Below are 14,088 nucleotides of genomic sequence, written 5' to 3'. Positions count from 1 at the left end.
GGGACACGGAGAGCAAAGTGTAAATAACGTAAACAGCACATCCGGCTATGACTTAAAATAAAAGTAGTGTTGAGGCACAGTTTTCCAGTCTGTGCTCCTCTATTGTTTCAGACGTTTAGCAGTGGTGGAAAGTAACTAAGTACATTTACTCAAGTAATTTTGAGGTACTTGTACTTTACTTGAGTATTTCCGTGTGATGCTACTTTATGCTTCCATTCCACTATATTTCAGAGGGAAATATTGTACTTTCTACTCCACTACATTTATTTGACAGCTTTAGTTACTTTTCAGATGAAGATTTGACACAATGGATAATATAACAAGCTTTTAAAATACAACACATTGTTAAAGATGAAACCAGTGGTTTCCAACCTTTTTGGCTTTTGACGTCTTACAAAAAGCAGTGTGTAGTCGGGGTCACATGACAGATGTCTATGAGTTGTTAACAGCTCCACCAAATAGTGATTTTTCCCTCTAAACTTTTCACATGCTTTTATTTCAATAAATGTTCAAATGATCCAATATTTCACCAGAAATCAAAGATTAGAGAAAAAGTCCTAGAACTGAAAACAGATTTGTGTATCAGAACTTTGTTTTTTCTTCTTTCCTCTCCCATTAATCATCTCACGACCCCTCAGATTTATCTGGTGACCCCTTGGACATAAGGTGCTTCAAAAACCTGCTACAATTCCTCTCATTTAGTTTTTGGTAATTTACATGAACACAAATTTATTTTACTAGATGTTAAATATATATTCTGTCAAAGGGCCCCTCTGAACGACAGAGCAACAAGTAGGACTGCCACTAATGACTATTTCCACTGTTGATTAATCTGCCAATTATTTTCTTGATTAATCGATTGGTCTATAAAACACCAGAAAATAGTGATGCATCAAATTGCTTGTTTTGTCTGATCAAAATGTAAGACATCCTGTTACACAAAAACATAAGCAAACACTTACAATTCAGAGGCTGGAAGATAGAAGTAAAGAATGTTTTGGCATTAACAATGACTTAATCAATTAACAAATACTTGCAGGCACTACCTTAGTTGATTATTAGTTAGTTAGTTTTACCAGAAATTCACAATTCAGATTTTCTTTTTAAGCTCAGATTTTAGATGTTTGTTTATCTCTGAGCTCTTACGTTGAAGGCAGCATTGCTTTTCATCCTGTATTTTTCAGGTGAACGTCTGCAGTTTGACACACACACAGAGTTTAGTGTGTGTGTGTGAGACATGAGGAGGGGGAGGTGGTGGAGGAGGAGGAGGAGAAGGAGGAGGAGAAGGATTTCCCATTTACTGCCTTTCAGGTTGTTTGAGTTGGGGTCAAACAGAGGACAAGAGGAGGAGTTGTTGCTTCTGTTCCACACTTCATTACAGCCTTAACACTGACAGCAACAGTATAAACACAATTTATACGCAGTGAGCTATAAATAAAGACAGTGTTCTGGCACAGATGGGAGCCTCAACTGCTTTCTTACAAAAATCAAAGCCTGCATGCTGGTACTTGAGATGCAAAGTTAAAAAAAAAAGTATTGGAAATTATCAGGTGACTAATTTGCAGTATTTATTAAAGCCTTATAGTTAAAAGGACCAGTAAGTAAGATTTATTGGCATCTAGTGGTGAGATTACTGATTGCAACTAACTGAATTACTATATGTAGTAGCTGAGTTAGCATAGCTTAGCATGAAGACTGGAAGCAGGAGGAAACTAGCTAGCCTAGCTCTGTCCAAAGGTAACAAAACTTACAGTAAAATCAGAATTTCTAGTTTTACACTTCATTTTTTTCATACGGATTTCACCTAACAAGATATTGATAGAGATATTTTGTGCTAATTAGTGAGTTTCAAAGTTGCTGGTAGGGGGATTTTGTTACCTTTGGACAGAGCCAGTCTTTATGCTAAGCTAAGCTAACCAGCTGCTGGCTAGTGGTATCAAATAAGAGTTTTTTTCCCCCTTAAGAATATCAAAATATTCTTTTAAAGTTTTAAAGTGTTTAAAGGCTCGAAGCAGAGGATTTGTATGCATAATGAGGGTTTTCTATATTTTAAAATGTCGAAATAAGCAAAATATTAAATTTTTCTAAAGCTCCAACTCATTTTATTTGATGAGCCAGAGACAGAAAGACAACTTTACATGTTGCTGTCATTAAAAGATGGGTTTGTTGGTTTGGAAACTCCAATAAATGTTAAATGTAGGGCTGCAACTGACTATTATTTACATTATTGGTTAATCTGCTGTACTTTTCTTAATTAAGTGATACATTTTTTTAGTCAATAAAATGTCAGAATGTAGAAGAAGTCCAAGGTGACGTCTACGGATGTCTTGTTCTGTTTGTTCAACAGTTCAAAGCCCCAAATTTCAATTTATATGATATTCAGTTATAAGAAAAAAGCAGCAAATGTTCCTAGTGATCTTTCAGTTATCGTTAAATATAATAAACAGCAGAAAAAAAAATCAATTTCCAAAATAATCTTAGCATAACATCATAATCCAACCTCAAAAGGTCTCACACGATCAAAAGCTGGAGAGGAAGTTTCTTTACAAAACCTCGTTAAATTAAAAGAGACACAACACAGACGCCCTTTTTTTTTCTTTTTTGCTTTTTTAATTTCACCTTTAATAGATGCAGCCGCCCGCCTTCTGTCAGGAGGAAAAGGCCACGTTTGGTAACGATTCAAAGATAAACCTACAAAAATAAACCTGCCGCAGTTACTGTTTCCCCTACAACAAAAAGCAACATCTGATGATTTTTCTCCTGCAGGTTTGTTTTCTGTCTGCGGCTCCTCATTCTGCTGCTGTCAAACTTTAGAAAGGCACTGCTGAGGCCAGAGCTTTCAGACCGAGCCGAGGGCCAAGATTCAAATAAAAACGTCCCTAAACATGACTTTTATTAATATAAATCTTGAGTAGACAGATTAATGAATTGAAATTAGAGAATTAATCTTCTCTGAACCCACTTTGGACTTTGCAACTCGGTCTGAAATTAAAACCCGTTGACCTTTTTTTCTCCTTTTCCATTAACAGAGTGTGTTTTTGCACTCAAAAGCTTACAAGGAACCAATCGTGAGATAAACCTGATGGTTTACAGGGCGTCTTCTGATTATAGTCAGTCCCTGCGTACAACAAAAACAGCATTGTTGGAAAAAAAAAAAAAAAAAAAATTAGTAAACGGCAGAAGAGCCACACACAGATCTTTGGCTTTTGAATTTAACATTACAGTTTTTGGCTGTTCAAACTAGAGACACAGATCGCACAAAACTGATCTCAAGAGCCTAAAAACAGATGAGATTTAAACTGATATTTTAAGTAACTCATTCAGGAGCTGATGAGAAAACAATCTCACCACCAGGGTCCATTTAGCAGCTGTTCTGGAGCTTTCAGTCATATCATGAGTTGGTTTCTTCAACTCAAGGTCACAACTTTGTGAACTTTGAATCTCAGCTTTTAAACCAACATAGATGTTTTTTTTTTATCCTTAAAAGTGCTCAAAAAACTGGAAATTTTAAAATCTACAGTTCTTGTGCTGATTAGGATCATAAAATATGACTGAAAGCTCCAGAACAGGTAGTAAAGCTAGCTACGAGATCTTGATGGGATTTTTTTTTCTTCAACAGCTGTTTCCAAGCTCAAGAATTAACTTTGAACCAAATATTTTTTTTGAACAGTAATAAATTAGTAATTAAAAAAAAAAAAAACACAACAAAAGAAACAAATACTGTATTCTTATATCAAGTATAAAATCAACTTTCATTTTACATGATATAATGCTGACGTGAAATTTATATTCACTGACAGCATGTAAATAATTTGGGATGCAAGAAAACTGCATTGTTAAATGTTTACCTTAAATTTGCGGGGCACCCTTGGGACTCCATAAAATCAGGCTGATCCTGTTACTTAGACAAAACTAAAAGTATAAAAGTAATTCTAGCTAAACAAAATAATAAAATCATATTATATGATGCATTATTATCGTTATACAGTTCAGCCATTATGACAAACTAAATGGTCTAAACAAGGTCTACTTTTCCAGAGCTTTCAGCCACATCTCATTATAACAACAAAACCATCTCCATGAAAACTCCAACCGCTGATGAAGGCCAGGAGATACGTCTGAAAGACCAAGTAAGTGGACCTTTTTTTTTGTCAAACTCAAAGCTCAGCCGATCGTTTGCTCGCTCTCCGCCTCTAATTCTGATTGAACAGCCTTAAAAACAAGATGTCTGAATACATAACAGGTATCATACTGTATATCAACTCTTCATACATCAACACTACTGGCCCAAAAGCTTCTCATAACAGATAATAGATCAACAAGCCTACTTTTCAATAATATCAGATCTGACAGCACTTGAAAAATAGTATTTAAACTATTTTCCAAACACTATCTGACTCTCTGTTTTATATACGCATGCTTTAATGTTGAACAGCCCAGTAGTGTGTACAGTAATAAGCATGTATGTATACAAAAAAAGACAAACCGGAACACATGCGAGAGTCGAAAATCAACCAAACGTTTCACAGTCTACAGCTAACTGGGAGCAGATCATACGGAAGCTCATCCAGACACGAAATTAAAAAAAAAAAAAAAAAAAAAAAGAGCTTAAAATAAGAATTCAAACTAACTTCTGTCACGCTGCACTTTCATTTCGTTAAAAAGGGAAAAAAAAAAAAAACATCAAATTATGAGTGGAGCTTTTACAAAGATCTTCCAAAAATAAGATTACATCACAGCGTGTTACATGTTAAGATAAAAGTACAGAGTGTGATGGCGGTTCGCAGGCGTCAGATTAAACTGGTGAAAAAAGAAAAAAAAAATCAAAAACCCGTCTTCCCTGAATTAGAAGTTAAAGTGCCCAAAAAAAAAAAAAAAAAAGATAGTTTAGTTGATACGACTGGTCTGGTCTGTTGTTTTTTAACAGCTAAAGTTGTTTATCAGATACACAAACAACAACAACAACATATTAAGATTCATTAACTGTTTCCATGCAGACACTTGTATCATTTTAAATTATATCATATGGAAGCAAAGAAAGGCCAAAACTATTTTAATTTTTTTTTTTCTTTCAAGCAACTGATAATTCATCACTTCTGTCATGATAGGAGTCTGACTGAATCAATCCAGGATCGACTGTTTATTTTTTGGAAGTCCAAATGTTTTTCCATCTTGAATTTTGGCGTCTTTTTAAATCAAATATGAGCAACTTGATTTTATGTTTTTTTAGATCCAAAAATGACAAATTAAATGTGAACAAAGTAAATTTTGCATATTGAGCATTTCAATTTTTCAAATCTGAACTTGTGAAACCTACAAAATTTCTTAAAATCAAGTTTTTAAAAATGGCATAACTTGAAATTACCTACTGGAAATGTAAGAGGGGAATTCAAACCACTATAAAAATCAGTGTTTTTTAAATTTCAACATTAAATATTCAGGGGTACTCCAATGATTTAGGACTGTACTTCCATTAAGTTTGGATACTTGTATGAAACAGATTAGAAATATGAAAAAAAAGGTCATGATTGATGCAACAGAGGCTGAGTTATCCTGACTTACAGTACCTATTACCTAGCAAACTCATAATAAACTTTTAAGTCATCCAAATTGAGAAAAACCCTGATGACGTCAAAGTGATGTCACCAGGGTTAGTTTTTCAACTTTGTTACTTCCTGAAAAACCACAGAAGACATTATACAAGGAGGGTAAACTTAGCTTAATGTATGAAATTGTTGTAACGCCCCTTTAAATGTCACAATTGCTTATAAGATTAAAATCCTTTCGGCCTTTCTTTGCTTCCGTAATATTAACCCAGTGTTTGATAGTAGAATAAACTACCCTTTAAATAAAACTCTACACTATATATTTTCCCTCCAGTGGGACGAGGCCTCTAATATTCTTTGCTCCAGGCAACACCACAAAAATATCTTTGGTTATAACATAAAAAAAATAAATCAAAAATAAATCTGTAAGATGATCAATACATGTTTGACACAGAAATGAGAGAATAGTTGCAGTATTTGCCCACTAGATGGCGGTATTGTATAGAAATGCAGCGCAGCACCGTCAGCTTGACTTCATTCAGTACCTGCCAGCTCTAACAAGGAGGCATCTCTGTTTTATTTGTTGTTGAGCAATGATAAATTTTAACAGCCAGGATTTATACTTTTGATTGTCTTTTTGATTTAAGTTAATTTGTCGGTTGTTTCATCAAATAGCAGAACAACTTCTGATTCTAAAAGCAGAACAACAAGCCTCTTTGGTCTCCAAGTCATATGCAGTAAAATAGATTATATATATATATATACCAAAGAAGAGATTGAATAAACATACTTTAAGGCAGCTATTTACTTGCAGCACTATCAAAAGACCTTATAAGAAACCTTTCATGAACCCAAACTGCACACACAGGCCTTAACTTTGACTTTTGTACCGTCTTTTGCACTTGCTGGTGCATATTTGTCTTCTGTGTATTCAATCTCTGTCCACTGTCCTTCCTTTATTTTTCCCTTTTATCCAGCAGAAAAAAAAAAAAAAAAAAAAAGCCTTGGGTTGACGAGGAGGTCACGGCTGCACGTTTTACCTCGAGATAAGAGCAGAAACACAGGCGTTTTAAATGAATGCCTGCAGAGAGACGGATCGACAGAGGAGGTCCGGACAATGTGACCATTTTCCTCCTCTGTCCTCTGCAGCTATCAGCCCTTACAGACCTCCTTTTCTCTCAGCCGTAGATTATAGGAGCTTTCATAAATGCAAACTTGCAGTTAATCACGGCGAGGAAAATCCCGTCATTGTCCTCAAGGTTATGGTCACGCTGCTTTTATGACAATCTCACCCCATGTATTTCTCCTCTGACCTGTCAAAAACAAAACTAAACTTCTGTTTTTTTTTCCTCTCCTTCCTTCCTCCATCTATCTAATGTTTGTCTTCTACTTGCTCAATGCCATAATATGTCAACTTCCAGAAACCAGTCTATTCTCACTGCTCTGCCTCCGCCCATACTGGGTGGGAGGTCAGGGGTCACCGTCTATCCAAACGGTGTCGACCTGTTCAGTTTGTGCTTCATCAAACTCTGCTGGTGGTGTGAAAATGCAAACAAAGGCTTTTAAATCCCACCACTCGCGTCTCCCACACGTCATAACAAACAATCATCACTTTTTACAGACCGCAACCAAAACTAAACTACTTCCTGTGCTTGTGAGCTTCTACTTGACACTCTACTCTATCAGGTTTTCTGTTGAAACCTTTCCTCTTTGGTTTATGTTTGTGTGTCTGTTTACAACCGTTTTTCTGCACCTTCTACAACATACAGTTTCAAGGCAGCATCATATGGAGTCTGAAATGTGCCAATGATAATAAAAAAAACAACAATAAAATAATGATTAAAGTTTTTTTAAAAAGCAATTATTAATTGATGAAATAAATTTGCAAAAAAATTACACATGAAGTAAGATTTTTTACTTTACTTGTGCATTTTGGGAAAATGTATCTTTCGTGTTATTCTTAAAAAAACAAAAAAAATTAAAGTCTCCAATTAATAAATCACCTTTTTAGTTTATTTATTTATTGTTTACTAATGTGTCTGCTCGCAAAGTTGCAAAAACTGTGTAATTATTAAAGCAGGAGACAAATTAATTATGAAATTCAATATGATAGGCAGACACATAAATAACAGCAAAATTTAGAAGCCTTTTAAATGTTTTAAATCTCTTTTTAAAATGTAATTATCAATGTATCATTTAGAGGACAAAATTCAAAGAAGAATTATCTTTTTTACTTTGATTTCACCACTTAAATATAATGTTAATTAATCAATTTATAATTGCTTGCTTTTTAAATGTATCCATTTTGATTATACTTAAACATAAAAAAAAAAAGTCTATACAGTTTTGGCACACTCGAGACTCCATAGTTTGCAGACTAATTGTCCCTTTCTCACTTCAGAAATATTTCTCAACTTTCAAACTAAACCAAACATAACTAAACACCAATCAAGACGTCTTTACTTCCAGGTCATTATATCTGTTATTGATTAGGTATTTCTGTCATATTATAAATGCAAATAATGGGCCTGTTTGTGCATCCAAATTTAATCTCGTGTATCCACCTCTAGCAGAAGTCTGGATTAACTATTCTCTGTATCTGTGTCAACAACCAGATTGTTGCTCCGCCTCTGTAGAATAAACTAAAATAAGACTTTTTTGTTTTAAGAAAAAAAAAAACAAAAAAAAAAACAATAAAAAGCTTCACCCATATAAATTAAGAAAAAAAAAATATGTACAGACCTTAGCAACAAACAAATTAAATAAAACTCTAAATCAACGTACAGTATGGCCTTGAGTCTTTCACAAGTTTAAAGGATGAAAAAAAGGAAAAAACAAAGAGGAATCAGATACACTGCATAAATTATGTGATAGCAGGACAGAGTGAGAAAAGAAGAAGAAGAAAAAGAAGAAGAAGAAGAAGAAGAAGAAGAAGAAGAAGAGAGGGATGGACGGAGAGAGGGAGAGAGGATGAATGAATATGGCACAATGATAATCAGAGTGAATCTTTGGTGTGTGCAGGCAGACGGAGCAGAGCAGGCAGCAGTTTGAAGTCTTGAATCCAGGCTGAAACAAACTCCAGTAAATCCAAATTTTGTCCGTTCAGGCGTCTTTTTTTTTTTTGCTTGCCGTCCTTTTTTGTTTCCTGTCCTCTTGTCATATCATCCCTCTGTCTGTCTGCATCATCCCTTCTTTCAGGCGCTGGATCCTCTCTTCTCGATCTGCGTTCACATCCCTCTCTCCGTCAAAATGTACACTATTTTTAGCCTCTGAGGAGGTAAAAATAAACACCTCTTCCGTCCCTCTGGGGTGGTGGGGGGGTAAAGTAGTTCTGTTTTATGGAGGTTAATCCTCTAAGAGGGGCCTCTGACCTCCCTCAGCGCCTCTTGCAGTCTCTGGCGGTAGGTCTCATAGCGGCGAATCACCGCCTCCCTCTGCTCTTCCTCCTCCTTGTCGAGGATCCGCAGGAAGTTGCGTAGCTCGGGGATGGAGAACGCATCCCACTGAGAAGAGGAGCAAAAAAAAAAACAAGCATGATAAAGTACTTGTTTATAGAGAGATGTCACGTCCTGGTTCCACTAGCTTCTGCAATCTCTCATTTATCCATCTTTGTGAAAAATGAAGCGTGTTAATGGAGTTTATTTTCCATATTTTAAGATAACTCAGCATCTACTACAGCAGCTGCTATCAGAGGTTGAAGCGTGGCAGCGCCGGTTCTTACGTCATCATAACTTTGTATCATCTATATCTATAAAATTCAAATTTCAAGTTGTAATCTCTGCTGTCTAAAAACTTCTACACTGTTTGCTTCTCTCAGATATTTGTCTCTGTCTCTTCTGTCGAGCCGTGACGTTTAGCCCACGGAGGTCTAGGACTTTGGGGAAATGGTCTTCGTTAAACATAAATATCGAATAAAGAACAATATTACATCGTTTTTCAAAACGCTACCAGCCCTTATCTAAACATATGAAGCGAACCACACGACATACTGTTGAGAAAGGTTCTGTTCAAAGGCTGGATTTTTAGTTATTAGTGTAATTACACATTAATGGGATTTTGAATGAAGTTTTCTTATTTCTGGAACAGAATCTAGAAGTTCACTTTCTATTGATGATCTTTATTGTAAACAGATTGTCTCTTGATTGTACAGTGAATATGGTCCTTTCTTCTTCTTAATTTGATGAAAATTAGGATAATAATGATGATAATAATGGTTTTTGTCATTATTATATTATGCTGTTGTTGTTAGGTTACTATTTTTACCAATATGTAGAGTTTACTGAAAGAAAAATAAGGAAGACAAACAGTTAAAAGAAGAGAAACAAGGGGATGATTAAATGAAAACAAGGATGAATAAAGAAATAAAAAATGTAACTATAAATATTAGAATTTGCATTTTAAAAAGAGAGAAGAAGAAGTGGGGAGGTGTAGCGTTTACCATGACTTCTCCGGTCTGTTGTTCTCTCAGTACGAAGCTGAGCATGTCGTCGTCGGGTCCCGCCACCAGACGAAGGAACAACGGCTGCTCGCCATCCGCCAGCTTACACATGTACACTGCATGACACACGCACACGCACACGCACACACACACACACACACACACACACAGAGGTTAATTCAGTCTGTACAGTGTGCATGTTTCATCAAACCACACGCATGCAGGCACCGCTGCGGTCGCTGCAGTTAAATTTTGCAGCGTGTGTGTGTGTGTATAAACAGACATGGCAGAGCATGAAAGGATGGGTGCGGCACATTAACAACCACAGTAATTATACAAAAAGAGAGATCCATGTTGTTACACTGAGCAAAGTATTTACATCTGAGCCCGATACCGGATCGTTAGACCAATAAACAAATAAATATTCCAGAATAAATATCTGATAACGATATAATTTTTTGAACAAACATGTTCAGGAAGCATCTCTCAACTTTGGTTATTTAAAGGTTGTGTTGGACGTGTCTGCAGCGGGACGTTTCACAGTCAACTTTAAGCAAAGATAACAATTATACCAGATCACTTACTATTGAACAGTCAACTTTATTATCAATTTAAGTATTAAAAATGTGTTTTTTAAGAAAGATTAACCATATCGCCTTTAGTAGATTGAGAGTAAAATAAAGATATTTGACTATTATACATAATAACTATAAATAAAAACACATATACAACTAAAATTGAAATTCAAGAATACATGAAAAAGCAATCAACACATTATGAAATGTCAATATAATGTCGTAAAACAGAAAACTTAGCGTGTCTGCTAATATCAACACTAATACAGACACAGTATATCTGGGATCAACCAGTATCAGCTGATTTACATGTTTAAAGGTTGTTTTTCTTGCTGTCAACAAATCTCATGTGCATGAACTGATCTACTAACAAGTATTAAGTGTGTATCTAAAGCCTGATATATCTTATTCCTCCGTGCCGTAGACCTCCGTTATTGTCCAAAAACTATTAAAAACATGTCAGTGAGTCACACTGCTGCACTGGGTGACATGTTGCTTCACCATGAAGAGTTTTGGTCAATGTAGTTTGTTTAGAAACGGCTCCAAAGACTAATAACAGCGTCACGTTTTCAGTCTCCAGAGAGTAGTTCTGTGTAAGGCAGACGCTACTGAGCATGTGCGGGAATGTAGTTCTGTTTACAGAACTTTATACTGAACTTCTTTGAGAAATTTAAGTACAAATTTGTTGTGATATGAAGCACAAATGGAGCCACATTCTCGCACACGCTCGGTGGCATCTGCCTTACACAGAACTACTCTCCTGAGACTGAAAACTTGATCGCTATTTATAGTGTTTGGAGCCGTTTCTAAACAAACTACAGTACTGAAAACTCTTTGTAATGAAGCAACACGTCACCCAGTGCAGCGGTGTGACTCACTGATGTGTTTTTAATAGTTTTTGGAACAACAACGGAGGTCTACGGCACAGAGGAACAAGATATAATCAGGCTTTTGACACACACACACAATAGATCAATTCATTGTTGGTTTGAGAATTGTTGACAATAAGAAAAAAATAGAAAACTTTTAATGTACATATATAAATAAATATCACCCAGATGACAAAAAGTAACAGAAACAGTGAGACAGATTTATTGCTGTTCAAGTCTCCTGTGATCCCAAAACATTCTTAGTTAAAACAAACCAAGTGTATTTATTTCTCTTTTCTTTCAAGCAAACATTCAACTTGTCTTTAGATGTTTCTATCAAAACCTCAACTGGAGTCATTCAGTCTCATCCTGAAACTGAAGGTCACAGACATTTCTGCATTTCTAACCCACAGCTTCACATTTCTGATAAAAGAGCGATGACGAGACTTTAACATCTTGTTTTTATGTCAGGACTTGAATGAAACTCGGATGTTGTCTGATAAGTTTATATATATATATATATATGAGCTCATGTACATATGCTGTATATCTAAGTCAGACTTCTGTCTAGACGTCGTCTTTTATGAGCAGGCTACGTCTTACTGCAGTAATGAGCGAAAACCAGACCAGAGGCTTGTATGACAGCAGCAACATGAAGGGGGAAAAACACCCCGAATCTCTATAAAAGTTTGGGGGCAAAATGCTTCAAACGAGACATAAAAACAAGACGCACAAATTTAATTGATCTGAAAGTCACTTAGGGTCTTGTATACAGCTAATAAACTCCGTCTTTTCCTTACTTGGAGATGCTTAGTGGGCTGAAAGATCATATTTGATACCCTACAGCCCTGCAACAGCTGTTTATTCATAGTGTGTGTGTATTTATATATATATATATATGTAAGTGTGTGTGTGTGTATTCCTGGGTATTCCTGGTCAGCTGTTGATAGTGGGGAGAGCCCTGCGGCATCCGACAACCGGCAACATGAGGACGAGGCGTCCAGAAATACACCCACACACACACACATAAACACACACACCCACACACACACACATAAACACACACACACATACACACACACACACACACATCATTGACACTATGTCAGTGCCAAAGCATCTGATACCGAGCTTGGCATGAGAGGCATGAAACGCTGTCTCTGGCTCTGTCGCTTTCACTGTCTCTCTCTCAGTCACACACACACACACACACACACACACACACACACATACACACAGACAGTCAGTAGGCGCTGAGTCTTACCCTGCTCCTCCGTGCTGTAGCGTTTGTACAGAGCGTATTTGGCCGGGTTGTCCGCAACTGTGAACTTGTTCAGCAGGGCGACGATCACCTGAACACACACACACAAAAAAAAACACGCAGAGACATTAGACAAGTCTGAATTTACTTATTTATATTTAATAAATACACAATAGAGAGCTGAAATATCTCGTATAAGAGGGGAAACAGCCGTTTTGAGCTTCTGGATAGTTTATGCTCTATGTGGTGTTCTCAGCATGTAGCATGAACACTACTTTTTGCAACAAAATACAACGTTACAATGCTTCGCCTTTGCTTAACATGCAAATTTGCACCATTACCTATTTGTGATGGCACAAAAGTGTCAGAAAATAGTGAAAAATGTCCTCAAATGTCTTGTTGTTTTGTCTGATCAACAGTTCAAAATCCAAAAGATATTCAGTTTACTATCATGTATGACACAGAAAAGCATCGATTCTTCACATTTTAGAGGCTACAACCAGCAAACAATTCATTCTGGTTTAAAAAATGACAAACGATTATTGACTTATGCAGTTATTTGTTTGGTTTACTATCATATTTTAAGATGAATGAGTACAGAACCTGCTATTAGAATCTATTTGTGCTTTGAACAAAGTTAACATGACGATTGATTTGTTAGCATTCAGAGAGCAAAAGCAGAGTTTCCAAGGAGCAAATTAGGAGCAATTTTGGACACAGTCACACTGACACTAATGACAACATGTGGCTGATTAGCTCAATTCAATGGACACTCTGGTGAATATTAATGAGCAATCTGACCTTAAACATATAATTCTTTAAGTGAACGTTAATCTAGACCACAGCTAATATCTTCCTATAAATATAAAATTTGTGAAGATAACGATGCAGTTTCATCTGTGCATTATTTTCTATATTAGAACACCTCACAGTCTGTTATTGTAGTTAAAGCACAGCCTCTTCATCGTCTACTGATACGTGTGTTTGCAGACAGTTTGACTCGTGGTTTGGTCAGTTTCGATATTAAGAGTTAACCACGAAGCAGCAGTGCTGTTGCTATGGTTACCTACAGTTTATTGCACACCGAGCACATATTTAGAGCTGTGGTTGAAACGTCTTACATGAAACTGTCAGTTTATTACTGAAACTGAAGCTGTTTTCCTTTTCTTATTGTTTCTTCTTTATTTTGACTTTATAGGTGCCTCCAGGAAACGATGATTACAATAATTAAGTCTTGTGATTTCACCACAACTTCTCCACATGAAACGGTCAAATCGACAGACCGCTTGTGATTTGGACCAATTGTCACATATTGTGTTGTTGTAACTTCATCACAGCACACAGGAAGTGAATATATATGACTCTTCATTGGTAGTAGTTTTACATAATCGCATCTTCC

At 36.1% G+C, this 14,088-nt stretch overlaps 1 protein-coding gene across 1 annotated transcript in view; it reads right to left on the bottom strand.

Annotated features, from left to right (window-relative positions):
- Positions 1-8,677: 8,677 nt before the first annotated feature.
- rassf3 (Ras association domain family member 3) overlaps positions 8,678-14,088 on the bottom strand; it is an 81,321-nt gene continuing 75,910 nt past the window's right edge. Inside the window, exons 5-7 of the mRNA XM_067581773.1 lie at positions 12,693-12,780; positions 9,985-10,100; positions 8,678-9,049 (exon numbers count right to left, since the gene is read on the bottom strand). Coding sequence (XP_067437874.1) covers positions 8,900-9,049; positions 9,985-10,100; positions 12,693-12,780 — 354 coding nt within the window. The 3' untranslated portion in view covers positions 8,678-8,899. The remainder of the gene's footprint in view (positions 9,050-9,984; positions 10,101-12,692; positions 12,781-14,088) is intronic.

This window comes from Thunnus thynnus, chromosome 23 (genome assembly GCF_963924715.1).
Source record: "Thunnus thynnus chromosome 23, fThuThy2.1, whole genome shotgun sequence".
Taxonomy (NCBI): Eukaryota; Metazoa; Chordata; class Actinopteri; order Scombriformes; family Scombridae; genus Thunnus; species Thunnus thynnus.
The sequence above is the reverse complement of the archived record's forward strand: the minus strand, read 5'-3'. Positions and strand labels throughout refer to the sequence as shown.